Source organism: Oreochromis niloticus, linkage group LG16 (assembly GCF_001858045.2).
Source record: "Oreochromis niloticus isolate F11D_XX linkage group LG16, O_niloticus_UMD_NMBU, whole genome shotgun sequence".
Classification (NCBI taxonomy): Eukaryota; Metazoa; Chordata; class Actinopteri; order Cichliformes; family Cichlidae; genus Oreochromis; species Oreochromis niloticus.
Window position 1 is genome coordinate 26,988,090 of NC_031987.2, and position 16,643 is coordinate 27,004,732.

The 16,643-nt window shown below is 41.1% G+C and overlaps 1 protein-coding gene across 6 annotated transcripts in view; it reads left to right on the top strand.

The window, feature by feature from the left end:
- The window catches only part of LOC100703199 (mitogen-activated protein kinase kinase kinase kinase 4), a 98,840-nt gene extending 82,499 nt beyond the window's left edge, over positions 1–16,341 (top strand). For all 6 annotated transcript variants that reach the window (XM_005475394.4, XM_019353102.2, XM_005475395.4 and 3 more), the window contains 8 exons: positions 2,115–2,282; positions 2,676–2,819; positions 8,531–8,665; positions 11,447–11,547; positions 11,716–11,865; positions 11,959–12,118; positions 12,318–12,457; positions 13,195–16,341. In XM_005475394.4, coding sequence (XP_005475451.1) covers positions 2,115–2,282; positions 2,676–2,819; positions 8,531–8,665; positions 11,447–11,547; positions 11,716–11,865; positions 11,959–12,118; positions 12,318–12,457; positions 13,195–13,278 — 1,082 coding nt within the window. In that variant the 3' untranslated portion in view covers positions 13,279–16,341. The remainder of the gene's footprint in view (positions 1–2,114; positions 2,283–2,675; positions 2,820–8,530; positions 8,666–11,446; positions 11,548–11,715; positions 11,866–11,958; positions 12,119–12,317; positions 12,458–13,194) is intronic.
- The last annotated feature ends 302 nt before the right edge of the window (positions 16,342–16,643 follow it).

The window sequence follows — 16,643 nt, forward strand, 5'->3', positions numbered from 1 at the left end:
GTGTGGACTCTGTTTCACTCAGGTCATAGAGTTCATTAGCTATCGCCATTTACAAACAAAGCTTTCTTATCACCGCAGCCCTGTTCTCTCATCGTCATCGTCAAGGCCAAATCTTAAGCCATTACCTCACCTGATGCAGCTGGTGACCAGCCATTGACCCCCTTAAGTATACTAGATTGTTCAGTCAGCATTTAATCACTGATTTGAGGCAGTTAAGATTTCCTACAGATGCCTGAACCTAGAACCAAATGCATGTAAGAGAGCCGGGATAATGAGTAATCCACTTTACAACAGACACCATAAAAACTCTTGCATTGGCTGCAGAGGCTTTCTGACCTTGCACAGCTTGTTTTTCTGTCCCAGTGTAATCAGCAGCTGAGAACTATTCTGTTATTCTAATAATCTCACAGTCTCTGATGGACGGTTGTCTTTGAACGTCACATCAGCTCCCTTTTTTACTGGTTTGAGTGGAGCAGTAGTGGGAATCATTACATTGATATTTATATTTCTGTATACCATTCCAAACTTTCATACTTACAACTAGAGATGGACCGATCCGATATTACGTATCGGTATCGGTCCGATACTGACCTAAATTACTGGATCGGATATCGGCGAGAAATAAAAAATGTAATCCGATCCATTAAATATCAAAAAAGCACCTCACAAAACTTGCAACACGGTGTAACTCGGCTCATAACCGTAGCACGTTGCAGCAGTATGCGTCACGTGATAGAGCGGCTGTGTGTATTTGTAGCCTCGCTACCAAACCAGCATTTCATCTCCGAGGAAGTTATCCCAGAGAGAAGTAAAGCAAGTGTGTAAGTTCATCTCTGAATGTTTGTAAAGCGTTCCCATGTTAAGCTTAACAACCGATATATGGAGCGACTGCCTCTCTCTCCCTCACCTTCCTGCCGCTACTTCAATCGTGAAACTGATCAACGATCAGCTGATCGGCTTTTCTGTCGCGAGTCCGTCTCTCTTCTTTGTTTTTGGCCCACTTTGCACCAGAAAGAGGAAACCAGCGGCTGAACAACAGCAGCACCTTTAAGCTTGATAAGCTGTTGTTAGAATTTATTTAATATTACTTTCTACACCAGGATCCTTTTCTACCTAGCTGACGGCTGGTAACTGTGCAGGGGCGGATCTAGCAAAGTTTAGCCAGGGGGGCCGATAGGGCATGAACAGGGAAAAGGGGGCACAAAGACATACTTTTCTTTCTTATTCTCATTTAAAATGTCTCGCTTTTAATAAATAATTATCTGAATCTTACACCCAAAGTTTTAATCTGATGTAAATGTATAGAAGTCCATTACTGTATATAGTAACTCTTAAGTCTAATATACCCTAGTAAGCTATAGTACTTTTTCCTTTGGGAAGGTACGATCTGTGCAGTCTGCAATTCTGTTGAAGAAAGATGTTGAATCTATTTAATTATTCTTGAAAAATAATTTATTTCTGTGCATTTTTTTTTCACCCTGCATCAAATTAAAGTTGATTACGTCGATTAAGCATCATGAGGTGGAGGGTGGGGGGTGGTTCCCCTTTTTTTTGCTGGGAGTTTGCAACCCTATTAGTTAGGTTGCTTAATATTTCTGCTAAGTACTCTTTAAAATACCAGAATAGGGAGGATGGAGTAGGTTTAAGTTAGGTAAGGTTTATTAGATTGATCAGTGTTGCTGAACTATGAAATATTTTGGGTGCAGTGTATTTTTTGCATACAGGTATAACAGAATAGCTTTAGTGTTGTTGTTTATTTAAACTTGAGTATGAACTTATACAAAATGCAGCAAGATATTAAAAAAACAGTTTTATTGATTAAAAAACACACAATATCGGATTCATATCGGTATCGGCAGATATCCAAATTTATGATATCGGTATCGTTATCGGACATAAAAAAGTGGTATCGTGCCATCTCTACTTACAACATACACAATTATTCATGGTAATATAACATGTACATCAATCACACAATATTGATATTCCATTCTTAAATATCACAGTTCACTACACAGCTTTCTAATGCTGATCATGTGACTGACCCTCACCCTGTCCGGTAAACTCTACAATCCTACGCCATCCTACCTAAGCCCTTCCCTTTGACCTTTTAGGCTATGGGAACGATGCCCGGCTGGCAGAGGCACTGAGAGCAGATCCATCCCGGAAGGGCTCCGTGGTCAACGTCAATCCGGTCAACACCCGCCCTCAGAGTGACACCCCAGAGATCCGCAAATACAAGAAGAGGTTCAACTCTGAGATTCTTTGCGCTGCACTCTGGGGTAAGAACAAAAAGATAGGGCTTAAAAGAAAGGATATTTTAAAATGATTACCCATCAGTTGATCAGACTATGATGTCACCTTGAATGACAGGGTGGGGGTGGGGGGATAATGGTACTTAAAGAAAATGCTACTTATTTAACAAGGATTTTTTGATGTAAATTATTATTAAAGGTAAATTTGTTGTGCCAATGTTTAAGTATTTGTATTAACATTCATCAAAGTCCAGCTTTTTACCAGAAGTTGTAGTTATAAAGGCCTTCACCACATGGTGGCAGCAAAGCTCTAATAAGGCTACATACTAGCGCCGTCAGGCCAAGCAGCAGAGCTCCAGTTGAGGTCAGTGGCTTTTTTGGAGGTTATCCTTATGGGCATGTTTGTTCGTTTGTGTGTAGGAGTGAACTTACTGGTGGGAACAGAAAGTGGCCTGATGCTGTTGGATCGCAGTGGTCAGGGGAAAGTTTACCCTCTGATTAACCGCCGGCGCTTCCAGCAGATGGACGTCCTGGAAGGACTCAATGTCTTGGTCACTATATCAGGTACAAACACAGGCGCACTTTAAGCACCCTGATTAGTGCAACTAGAATTAGGACCCGATCAGAGATGGACTGAAACCAACGTCTAACATTGTTCAGTATAAACAGGGGTGCACATAAGTGGTCCACAGGTGCGCATTCGCTGTCAAAATAAAAGACGCGCACCAGATAAGAAGTTGCAACGCGCGTTTGCGTACATAAGATTTTCTGGAGGAGGACAGACATTTGTTCAGAACTCTTAAAGATGTCGAAGAAGCAAGCTCCTTTAAGCAATTACTCCACCTCCAAAGAAATGTTAGAAGGAGTCTCCTCAAAAGAAGCACGTATTCTTGGAAAAGTGGTTGCAGGAGGTGAGCTGGCTTCAAACAAACGATGAACGCACAGAGATGTGGTGCAGAATATGCCGCGAAAATCCCACTCTAGTGGACAAAAACAGGGCCTTTTATATGTACACAAACGCGCGTTGCAACTTCTTATCTGGTTGCGCGTCTTTTATTTTGACAGCGAATGCGCACCTGCGGACCACTTATGTGCACCCCTGAGTATAAAGCACAAACTTGCACACAGAGTTACCTTGACAGTACAGTGCTCGACAAACACCTTGAGCCACCCCTCATTATATTTTGCTAGGAAAATGAGAAATAGGTGTAATGATAAAAGATGTGAAAACAAAGTATATATGTTTTCAAGTAGCCTTGGAAATTAGTATTGAATCTGACCACCTATTATTCTTCAACATAGCCTGAACTCTTCGCCAGGCTTCTTGAAGGACATTCAAAGCTCTTCTTTGGCCGCCTCCCTCTCTCAAGTTGATACCACACTGCTTTAATGGTGTTGAGGTGCTATGACTGATAGTGTTTCATTGTGCTTTTTTGTCCAGCTATGCTTTTACTGCATTTGCAGTGTGCTAAAAAGTGAAGCCACTGCCAATAATGTTATACAGATTGCATTGTGGTTGAAAATCTGGTGGTATTTTCATTTTTACCTCAACTCTTCTGTATGTATGATGATGATTTGGACCAAAATTTATATTTATCTCTCCATCAGACCTGTTTCCACTGATTTTCAGTCCAGGTCTTGTATAATTTGTCCTTAAGAGTGGCTTCTTGACAGCCACACTTCCACTGAGACCACTGGTGAGGCTTCATTGTAGAATAGATGGATTAGCTGGAGGTCCAGATACATCTTTCAGGTCCTGTGTCAGGTTTTGCTGGCCTTTTTTTCCTGTTTCTTAAAGACTTGACTTTCAGCTATCTGCAAATTCTTTTGTTCTCTACTTGTCCAGTTTCACCAAAGTATTTTAAAGATGTACTGCACACTGTGCCGAGATATGTCAAGTTTTCAGGTAATCACTCTTGAGAATCACTTTGTAGAATCAAATATTTTATCAAAGAGGAACAACTTTATTGACTGACCAACATGTTCCGAAACACGTTGGTCAGTCAATAAAGTTGTTCCTCTTTCATTTTAAGTATTGCTGGAGTTCCTGCGTTGTGAGTTCATTCTCCTCTCCATGCACCTTGGAAGTAGGTCAAGTTGTGCCAGAAATTTCTGCTGTCAAATATTTTATGCCAAACCATTTTATGTTGTGTTTCATTGTATTCATTTTTCCTGGATTCAGCTTCTAGTGACAAAAGATACTATTTAAAATTGAATTTTTGCACAGCTGTCTTTTATGTTTAGACACAACACTGGCACATCCCAGGAGTTAATGCTTTTTTCATGCTTGAATGATTCACAGACCAGTGATGAGTAGCTCAACAAACAAACTCAGCAAAGCAGCAATTTCAAAATCCTAAGTTGTCTTGTTTCCAAGTAATTGCATTTGCAAGATTGTCAGAGAACTTGACGTCTGACCACTGACCTTGAGGTCAAGATCACTGAGGTTCGAAGTCGTCTGAGAGTTTTAGCAGCTACACCTATGGTAGAGCTGGGCGATAAAACGATAACGATATGTATTGCGAAATAACTTTTTCTCGATAGAAAAATGAAACTATTGCGATAGACCTCATCTCTCTCTTCCTGTCTTATAAAAAAAACCAATAGCCAATAAAAATTAAGTAGCGCAGAGCCGAACCAATCACAGCCGCAGCGTCACGTCACGTAACTTGTTACGTACAGCTCAAGTGCCAAGGCGCACGCGTGTATTTGTTTGAGAAGCAGCCAGCCGCCGTGCCGGGTTTTTGGTGACCAGAATACCGAAGGGAACACAGATGACGGTTCCAATGTCGGAGAGATTGTCGAAAGGAAAGGCCAGAGAAGTTCCGTAGTGTGGAGGTATTTCGGCTATTTGAAGTCTGACAAAAAACAGCGTAACGCGCACTGTAAATTGTGCTGAAAGCACATTCCCACAAAGTCTGGAAATACAACAAACCTTTTTTATCACCTGAAGCAGTGCCACCCACTGGAGCACGCTCAATCTCTGACTGAAAGCGCTAATTCGTCATCGAAAACAACCAGGGGAATCCCTGTGAAGCAGCAACAGTCAATTGAGTCGGCTTTCGCCAGCGTCTTACCATGTGACAAAAAAGGTAAGAGCCATAGCAACATAACGAATGCCATAGCTTACTGTCTTGCTAAAGACATGCTACCAATAAACACGGTCGAAAATGAGGGATTCAAGCAGCTAATTAAGGTAATGGATCCTCGTTACCAACTCCCTGGACATAAACATTTCTCTCAGACAGCGCTTCCAAAGCAATATTATGTAAGTTAGTCAATTTTGTCTCTTTTTCTGTAAAATAAACTAAGATTTATTTTTAGAATTAATATTTTGTTTCGAAGTGGAACTGACAATTTAGTAGTCTGTTTTGTTTGTTCTATTTTGAAACTTAAACGCTTTAGCGGCTGCCTTTTGTGTAGATTGTAATATTTGCCTTTATTTTGCATAAAACTGGTGGTGGTCAGAGGGCCCGGTGGCGCCAGTGTCCGGCAGCCTCGCCTCTGTCAGTGCGCCCCAGGGCAGCTGTGGCTACAACGTAGCTTGCCATTGCCAGTGTGTGAATGTGTGCGTGAATGGGTGAATGACTGAATGTAGTGTAAAGCGCTTTGGGGTCCTTAGGGACTGAGTAAAGCGCTATACAAATGCAGGCCATTTACCATTTTTACCATAAAACTGAAGCCTCATTTTAAGTACATCTGCCCTGTTGAACTTATTATGGAAAATGAATATTTAAATCAAAACAAGCTGCTGATTATTTCACATTTTATTTGTGAGCAACATCACATTTAAATTTTACATATATAGTTATTTGGCTTATATCGTGATATATATCGTTATCGCCTGAAATGAAAAAAGCATATCGTGATATGAAAAAATCTTATATCGCCCAGCTCTAACCTATGGTATACGTTTGAAGCTCCTACTCCTACTTATCTTGAGTTATCGCCTTCACAGACTTGGGTGTCGTTGCTGCCTACCTAGCGGGGTAATGACAATACCCAATCAGCCTTTAACGACTAAGGAGTAAAAGTGAAAAATTTGGCTGCTTGGAAGTAAATTAAAAAATTAGGAGTGGCTCAAGACTTTTGCACAGTACTCTAGTTTGTTTATTATGTGGCCAAAAAAATGTTCACGGACTTAGTCTGCTCAGTATCTGTTTGACTGTCTTTTTCTTGTCCGCTTCCTACTTTCGCACATTGAAAGAGCACCCGCAGTCGTACTTCTCCTTTCACAATTTCCCAAATACACAGAAATGACACAACAGATAATTTGAGTGAAAAGGATATTGAGTAAAACTCTAGCTTGCTGAAACCACGTCATGTATGTGCATGCTATGTAACATTGACACACAATTGAGATTTCCATGATGGACGGAAATGTTCTTCCATGTAACTGATTTGCAGTAGAATTAGATTTCTAGGAGACAGTGTGAAAGAAGAAAATTACCAAGATTTCAGCACTCATTACTCTGATAAATGTTACTGGGTCTTCATAAATCCACTACTATAAACACATTCTGACTAAACTCATAACACAAACACTTCATAGTAAAAGCTCTTGGGTGATTACTCACAGCTTTGGCTGAAAAAGGGATGTGAATCTTGGATAATGTTCAAGTTATGAGCATAAGATCGGAAGTGTGGATTGTAAAAGTTTGCGCATCCCTATAAATTAAAGCACATTACAGAGCCGTGAAAAAGTACTGGCTCCCTTCCTGATTTGTTATTTTTTTGTATATTTGTCACACTTGCATGTTTCAGATCATCAAACAAATTTTAACGGTAGACAAAATGCAGGTTTTAAATGAAGATTTCATTAATCCTCAATAAGGCAGATTGTCCGAATAATTCAGGGCTACTTCTGCTCTTCCTAAGATCTGGTAAAAAATCAGATCAACAACACAACATGCTGTCCTACAAAAAGGAGAATGAGAACTAGCTCACAGAAATGTTTGGATATTTTATTTTAAATATATATAATCTTTGTTAACTTTACCACAATATAAAACACTGTGCCATTGCTACGTGTCTGAAGCCAGAGATCACTTGTATTGTTCCACAATCAGATAATATGTAAGCTGAACTTTTTGGCAAGAGTGCACAGCACTGTGTTTGGAGGAAAAAAGGGAAAATCCACTGCAAACCAAAGCCAAGGCCTCAGTCCAACATGTTTGAAACTCTAAAACTCTTCCATGCAGACATAAAAGACATGCATGTTCTTGTGTGCTCTGCAAGAATTTGGTCATAAATGAAGTGACACAGATGCAGGAGAAATCTTTCTTAATATCACAGCTGTATTTTACATATATATAATTCTATAATGAGAGAGGCCGCACCCTGAGGTAGAATACGCAAACTTAAGTAAACTGATTAGACAGTTACTTACCTGTGCCATATAAACTGTAACTGAGGTGAAGTTTGCACTCAGTGTTGGAGATATTTTTTATTATGGATTAAAGTAGTTAGTTTGGTTATAACAGATGCAGTTAATGTGCTTTGGGTGGTTTCTGCTGCTGTCTTAACTCAAGATATGTTTCAAAAGGTCAAAACACAGTTTATAGTCATTTCTTATATTGCACATAAGTGGTCCGCTTATATTATTTGTAGCAGACTATCTTTATCACTGTACACCTTACCCTAAATTTACCTTTTTATTTAATTAATATTTCAGGTTAGGTTGGTCCAAGCTAGTAATTGGGATATGGGGAAAAGGGACCATAAGTGCTCATATATACAGTAAGGGCAACAGATTTGGATTATGTCTGAGTTTGGGGCTATTTTTTACCTCAAATTCTGGAGTCGTTGAGTGAATCATGAATAAAAAAATTTAAAAAAGCATTTTACAGGAGAAAATCAGAACCATTGTCCATGACTTGAAACTGAGAAAGGTTAAGTGGTGCAAGATAAACAAACAGAATCGCTTAAAAAGAAGTAAATTGATGTTTTCAAATGGTCAAGTCAAAGGTCAGACCTTAAGGCAACTGAAAAAGGCTGTTCCATCAAGCATCAAGATTTGATGCAGCAATGCTGCCAACCTGAAATTATTTTGTAGGATGGTGCAAAATTCCTCTACACACACACATGCACACACACACACACACACAGACACACACACACACACACACACACACACACACACACACAGACAACCTCATGAGTTTCAAGCGGCTTCAACAGACATTTCTCAGAGCCCCTGATAAGATCAACCGCATAGCAGTTCTTACATTTTGTTTTTGCTCTTCTTTACTTCGGTGTTTCTCAATCAACTACAGGTAAGAAGAACAAGCTCCGTGTATACTACCTGTCCTGGCTGAGGAATAAGATTCTGCATAATGACCCAGAGGTTGAGAAGAAACAGGGCTGGACAACCGTAGGAGACTTGGAGGGATGCGTCCACTACAAAGTTGGTACGTAATATCACAAAAGGACATGTTACATTTAAGAGTTTGGGAAGATTTCACTGTATTTATGAGCATAAATACTCCTGACAGACTACCAAGGTGGTAAGTTTGAGATGAGGGGCTTCCACAGTGCAAAAGTGCTGAAAAGTGCATGGGGACAGTGTGTGTGGTGATCACAGCAGGGACTGGTGTTGTTTTTTTTACTGACTTCACACCTGGGGGTTACTTGCACACCACTCCTAAATGAAACTATTAACTGACCCCCTCACCAGATTGCAAAATACACAAAGCCACAAAAAGGAAATCAAGAGGGCAACATGCAGTGAACAAAGAGACAATCTGACAAAGACAAAAGGAAGACAGGACTTTGTATACACACACATGGGTGATGTTTGGGATTAGTAGAATCTATAGTTTTTACTGATTGAACAATTACTTGGAAACCTGCTGGCAGCTGTAGACACGATAACTGGTGCCTGATATTGGTCACGGCCACCTCTTAGCTCAGTGCCTGCAAAACAAGCAGCTTCTCCCCACCAGTTTTAACCGGTCAGACAGATGCTCATTCCCATGTAAAACTCTGTGAACTACTAGGAGAGGTTACTCTCTTCTGGGAAGTTGGCTGTAGCTATGCAGCTTTCTGAACAGAAGAGATCCATGTACATGATACCTTTTAAATATTCAGTGCTTTAATAAATAATTGTTAAGGGAAAATCCCAAATGGCAAGCTGCAAATATAAACAGAAACACAATGAGACAGCGTAATAAATCACATGTACATGGGTGAGCGTCTCAGAAGAGAGTCACCCAGTGTACCTTTTTATTCGTGCATTTATAGTCACTGGTGCCCACACAACAGGGCGGCGTATTTTCGCTCTTCTCAGAAAAATGACTATACAACAGTATGTGGCTATCTTACTGGAACATTCCGTTCCGGAATGTTAGTGCGTAGGGAGTGAAGATAAGAGTGGTTCAGGTGTATGTGTGTGTATTGTGAGATTCAGAAGGACGCAGCCCTTCTTCTTGTTAGAGAGCGCAGATAAAAGTGTCCAGCTCTCCTCTTCCTGCTTGTTCAGCTATTATCGCTGTGAGAAAGAATTTATAAAACCGTCTTGTAGTGGACAACAGTCTAAGTCATCAAAAGGTCAACATACAGTATTCTATCATATGCAAACTTATATCATTAAAAGCTTATACTGACTACTAAGTACAATTTTCCATTGACAATAATAAAATAAATAAAGTGAGTCCCAAATTTTTCTGAGACATGAAGACTAAAACTAAATGTCACAGGAGAAATCTCTGACCTGTCTACCTCCCCTCACCCCCAACCACTCACGGGAGATGGCTGCCCCTCCCTGAACCTGGCTCTGCTGGAGGTTTCTTCCTGTTAAAAGGGAGTTTTTCCTTCCCACTGTCGCCAAAGTTCTTGTTCATCTAGTTTTGCGGTTGTCTGATTGTTGGGGTTTTCTTTGTATTATCGTAGGGTCTTGGCCTTACAATATAAAGTGCCTTGAAGCAACTGTTATAGTGATTTGGCGCTATATAAATAAAATGGAACTGAATTGAAACTACAAATACAAAGAAACAGAACAAAACAAAAAAAATAAATTAACAGGAAACAAAAGGTCAAGGTCATGTTTATTTATATAGCACAGGGGTGTCCAACTCCAGTCCTGAAGAGCTACTGTCCTGCAGCTTTTAGATGCATCCCTACTCCAACACAGCTGAATTAAATGGTTCAACATGCCATCAAGTTTGGCAAAGGCCTGATAACGAGCCATTGATTTGATTCAGGTGTGTTGGAACAAAGATGCATCTAAAAGCTGCAGGACAGTAGCTCTCAAGATCTGGAGCTGGACACTGATATAGCACAGTCCATGCTGCACAAAGTTCTTAACAATGCAAAACAACAACAAACACATTGCAACAAATTGGGAACAAGGTTGCCGCAATGTCTATCTATCAGTGTCTATGAATATCAGCTTTTAGTTTCTGCTTTGTGCTTTTCATATGTGGGAATTCAAATCGGGTATGTGCTTCGGGAACCTACATGCCATTGATAAATCGAGGAATGAAAACCCTTGATGAAGTAATAATGTGGTAAAAGCATCCGAGTAGACATGCAAGTAGACCGTCCTGTCTAAAATTCAGAATGTCCTTCATGATTTTATTGCCACTGTGCAAAGACTGGCACTTCCTGTTGGAAACTCCTATCTAGTGATCAGAGCAGTTGGCTGAGGAATCCGTTTCCTGTCCAACAGCTTTATTCATGGATGTTCATTATTTTCTTGAATCAGCACTTGTGGAAAGTACAGGCCTTTGCAGCAATGATGAGAAAGTCAATATTAAAAGAAGTAACATTGTTGCAAAACACAGTGAGTTTATGTGGACGTAGGGAAAAAGAGCTGAGAGTGCACATTTAACTGTGTTCCTTAGATGATTTGCAAAACGTATGCTTGTACCGGGGTTGGGTTTAGAGGACCTTTCTGTTATTCTACATAGATGTTAGCTGAAAGCAGACACTTTCTGTTAATTTAATTCTGCAGGCATTCTGGGCTAACTGTTTTCTTTTTAAGTTGCCAGGACTTGTTGTTTCTGTGGTGCAATACAAACTGCTGTGAATATTTCAGATTAAACCCAAATAAACATCAGTTAAAATAATAACTTTCTCCCTCCATTTTTTGCAATATTAAGTTAGTAAGCAGAGATGAGTCCACACTACTCTCCCGCCCTGTGGTAATCATGCTATTTTCAAGTGATTTATTCAGATTTTTATTTCCCCAGTGAAATATGAGAGGATCAAATTCTTGGTTCTGGCTCTGAAGAACTCTGTGGAGGTCTACGCCTGGGCACCCAAGCCCTACCACAAGTTCATGGCCTTCAAGGTAAATAAACCGACCAGCTAATTGTTGGTGCTATTGCTTGTTCTTTAGAGGACTGTGCTGTTTGTGTTTTTTCTTTTCCAAATGATAGCAATCTATCATCTCCGTGTTGGCAAAAATTTACTGATATTAAGCTGAAAGACTAAGATTTCTGATCTGTGTGCGCCTCAGTCTTTCGGTGATCTGGTGCATAAGCCGCTGCTGGTTGACCTGACCGTGGAGGAAGGTCAGAGGTTAAAGGTAATCTATGGCTCGTGCTCAGGCTTTCACGCCGTGGATGTCGACTCTGGGGCCGTTTACGACATCTACCTGCCCACACACGTAAGAACACAGCTGTAAAATAACGCACGTGCTCGTTTGTTGTATGTGTTAAAAGAGGAGTCACTCTTATAATGTGTGTTGTTTTTCCTCCAGATCCAGACGAGCATCCAGTCTCACGCAATCATCATCCTGCCAAACACTGACGGCATTGAACTGCTCGTGTGCTACGAGGACGAGGGTGTTTATGTCAACACCTACGGACGCATCACCAAGGACGTCGTGCTGCAGTGGGGGGAGATGCCCACCTCAGTGGGTGAGTAACTGGGTGAAAAGGTACACAAACACCTGCCCTATAATGTTTTCTTGTCTGTCTAGGTCAGTGTTGCCCTAGACGAGAACTAAAGTGTCCCTGCACAAGTCTATTGTTTTAACACATTTATGTTTGACACCTCTGGTCTATGGATTTAAATAAAGTTAGATATCAGTATACTAACTAAAGCATCTTTTCACAGCCTACATTCGGTCTAACCAAATCATGGGTTGGGGCGAGAAGGCCATCGAGATCCGCTCGGTGGAGACCGGTCACCTGGACGGCGTCTTCATGCACAAGAGAGCTCAGCGACTCAAGTTCCTCTGTGAAAGAAATGACAAGGTGAGATTGGCATGTCGGCTTTCTGATATGCGCGGCTGTCAGTGACCTAACCAACTCGCATGACTCGTGCACATCTTTGGGATTAGTCAACTTTGTGTTTGCTCAATAAAAATAAAACACAAGAAAACCCTCCTCAGAGCAAATAAGACCAGCTCCTCCAACTTGACTGCAGGCCATCTGAGAAGCATCTTTTAAAATCAAACTGATTTTGGTTACAGATTTTAAGTGATGAATCATGAAAATGGCTCCCCTTATGTCTTCAGTTACATGCAAACACACGGTGACTACATACATCAGATATGCCAGGTTAGCTGTGAAGCTAAATCCTGGCACCAAATTTGTTTGCACAGTTTCTGTTGACTCAGCTGTGGAAGTAACTTAAGGCCGCTCTAGTTTCTCTTCTCTCTTTTTTTGGACTGTTTTTCCTTTTTTGCTTTTTGTGGGTCTGTATGTCTGACAGCATGTGCGGTAAATAATGGGAACTTTCGAGTGCTGGTAATATATGAGAAATGTGTGAAGAAACTTTTAACCACTCGAGGTTTGTTTTTGAATTTTAGTGACTCGTGAAATCATTTAAGACCTCCCCAGATAATTTTATTTGAATATTCATATATACAAGTATATATATTTAAAGTTAGGTTTAGGTTTTTAACACTGTATTTAATCACCGGCACTTTCAGTTACAACATCTGTGCTCAGACTGTGCTAAGCAGTAAAGTCTCACTTTGTCTCCTCAGGTGTTTTTCGCCTCTGTACGTTCTGGAGGCTCCAGCCAGGTGTACTTCATGACTCTGGGCCGAAGCAACCTGCTGAGCTGGTAGAGGTCCACGGCCTGCCCTCTTTCTCCTCCTTCTCCTCATCTTCCTCATTGTCCTCCCCCTCTCTCTAACACTGGATCTCAGAAAACCACCATTGATGTCTTGTCAGCCCTCGGACAACCAAACGAGAACAAACACAGCAACCTACCAGCCGTCTGGAGCAGTCGACAGCAACGCCCTGTAGCTGCAGCCTTGCTGGGTCTGCCTGCGACGCAGAGACAGCCGGTCAAGTCGTCGGTCCCTTCCGTAAAATCCGAAGCGACGACTTATAAACGCGCATAATGAAATCAAAGGTTAATAAATGAAAGGAAGTAGTAATACAGTAAATGTGAATTCAAGAAAAGGGAGGGGCAAGCAACGTTTTGTTTCCCTCTCAGTTTTCTTGGTGCTCATCGGATGCATTGCGATGGGATAGATTTTTGTACCTCTGCATCCTTTCCCGGGTTGGTCAGTAAGCTTGAGGTCTTCTACTACTATTGCTACCGCTATTGTTCTTACTACCACTGCTACTACCTTCTGCAGGTCTGCCTCTTGTAAGGGAGTCCCCCCCTCTGCTCCATGTTCCCACCATCCGCCCCTTGTAGTGAGCGTGGGGCTGGTGGGGCTCTAGAGTGTGTTGTATTAATGCTACAGTAGTGTGCGTGTGTGTAAATGTACTTCTGTTTGGTCCGCCTACTGCTAACATGCTGGTTTGTCCAATGAGCTGGAGGCTCAGTGACAAGCATGAGAAAGGGACCTAATATTGAAGGTTTTTACCACAAAGGTCAGGTTGACAGGACTCAAACATGAGGGTGTGTGTGTGTGCGTGTGTGTGTGTGGTTGAAGTATAGTGTTGTATCGGACAGGCGCTTTAAAAAGAAGGGGAGGGCGGAGAGAGAGTTGGTGTAGGTGATGGATTTCAGAATAGTATTTTTTGAATCATTATTATTCCTTGAAGATAAGTGTAACTATGTGGAGTTAAACATGTCTTTTACCTTGTTTTTTTTAATCATTCACACACATCCACCTACACAACTTGCTTGCTCTAAAACCACAGAAGTGTAAGGTGTGTCCGTATGAAAAGAACGCAATGCGGGTGTGATCCAAAATATTAAATAAAGTGTCTATGTACAAATAAAGCTTTGGGAACTTTTGTCGTGTCGGACCGGCGGCGGGGAAGCATGACGACCTGCTCTTAACTCGAGAAACTTGAACTGCTGTGAATAAACAGATATAACGTGGAGAGAGGTAAAAAAAATCGAGTGATAATGTAGATGAGAAAGTTTAGTACGTGTCTGTGTGCGCGCGTGCCGTCAACAGTTCGGCATCGCTTCGGCAAATTTGGGTTTAAGTGGCAGAGAGGTAAACACGTGGTCAGCGGGTTTGTTTTGGCACAGGAGGCGGATTTCCATCTTCCATTTCATGATTTCGACTCATTTCATGCTTCATTTAGAACATTTGTATGTATTCAATGCACTAAGTGTCAAGAATGTAGAAAGACTTATTACTGTGTGGTGGTCCAAGGCATGAGATGATGTTTTTGCTTTGTATCTTGTCACAAGTGATCAATCCTAGGTGTTCGGTTTCGGAGTCGAAGCTGCGGCGGCGGCAGCAGAGCCTCTGCGTCAGATGTACATATTTCGATTCCGTATTTGTTTCGCAGCCTCCGGCAATCTGTGTGTCAGAGCTGAGGAGCGTTTCTCGCGGCTTTCCCGTTCAAACGAGAACACGCGCGCCTTTATTGATTCAGCACTCAGACTCTGGATTTCAGTGTTACTGTGATGAAGTGTCTCCAAACAGGCAACACTGAGCAGAGATTTTTCCCTCACTTGGCTGTTTGTGAAGGAACTGATGAGAGTATCCCCATTTTTCTTTGTTTTTTATAGGAAGGAATAGTTTGTCTATTTTGTGCCCCTCCCCAACCCCCCTCATGTCCTGCTCCAGCTGGTATTGAAGTTGTCTGTATATGCGAAAGACTGAGCAACAACCTTCAGCATTGACGATCTCTGCCCCAGCTGGATTTTTTCCTTCCTTTTTTGCAATGATTCTCATCGTTTGCTCACAGGAAGAGCAAGGGGAGAGTCCGATCTATGACACCTTTTGTCAGGACACAAACAAGCTTATCTTGGGTGTTTTCCCTCCTTGACGATAAGGTTACTGTTGGTCACTTAGTTTATGTCTCTGTATGGAGAAGCCGTTCGGGCCCCAGTGCTTTTGTCTGAGGTCTGTGTGTGCAGTAGTGCTCGGTGTGTGTGTCTCTTCTTGCATCAAGGCCTTGATGAGTGGCTGTATTGAATTCATGAAAATAATTTGTGGCTATTATCGATATTCTTATTGATCTAAAGACAGAACGAGCTCTTCAGCCGATTGGGACGAATCAGTCGCTTGCAGGCTCATGTTGGAAAAAGTGCCAAGAAGGCAGCATTTAAAACGTGTAAACCTGTTGTTATAAGAACCACTACTTGGAAATCCTTTCTTTCAAAAAACAAAAACAACAAAAAAACTTAAAAAATCACTCGAAGCATTGTGTATTCTTAAGTTTTAGAGCTAGTTGAGAAGCTTAACAATAGGTTCTGTTGTTTCTGTAAGTCTATGTAAACGTAACTATGCGACTGCGGTGGTTTAATATTATTACACTCACCTTAGGTGGAGAAACTGTTTACAGAGGCAATGTTTTGTTACACTAATGTGCATCATGGTATTTATGTTTGAGAGCATAATGCATCTTCGTTCTTTAACTCATACTTTCTGCTTTTTGAGCCCACTTTTTATTGGATATTTTAAATTTTTTGTTAGTTTTTATTTATTTTTCTTTGTCATTTCTCCCACCCCTGCTAACTTTTTCCACAACAAAGAACACACGTGTTGTTCATTTCAGGTATTCACACAACGCTGCTTCAACATGGAAACATTACAGTAACGTTCCCCGCAGGCTTGGACGTGAGGCAACGTGTTTTTTCCTCTGCTGTTTCTGCCGTGCTACTCTAACTTATGTCCTCTCTGTGTATGACAGGAAGTCATGTATTTTCCTGATTTTTTTTTGTTTTTGTTTTCTTTGAATAAACTTTAAAAGTAATTTTAAAACAACAATGTTGTGCCCTTCCGTCTTTGGCCTCTCTGTGATGTTTGCTCCCCAAGTACACGCACGCACGTATTGAAAACAGACATGTTGTAACAGGTGTTGGCCAACAGACTAAAATGGAACACATCGGTTGCATGTATGGGGCGATTTCGACAAGTGCTTTATGTTTGTGGAAAACTGTTTTCAGACAAAAATTACCATTTCCGCTCAGCTACACGATGCAGTGCACTAAAAAAAACTCAGATTATATTGATTGTTCCTTTATCCATGACACAGAAAAGTCCAGTTACCTTACTGGCATGATGTA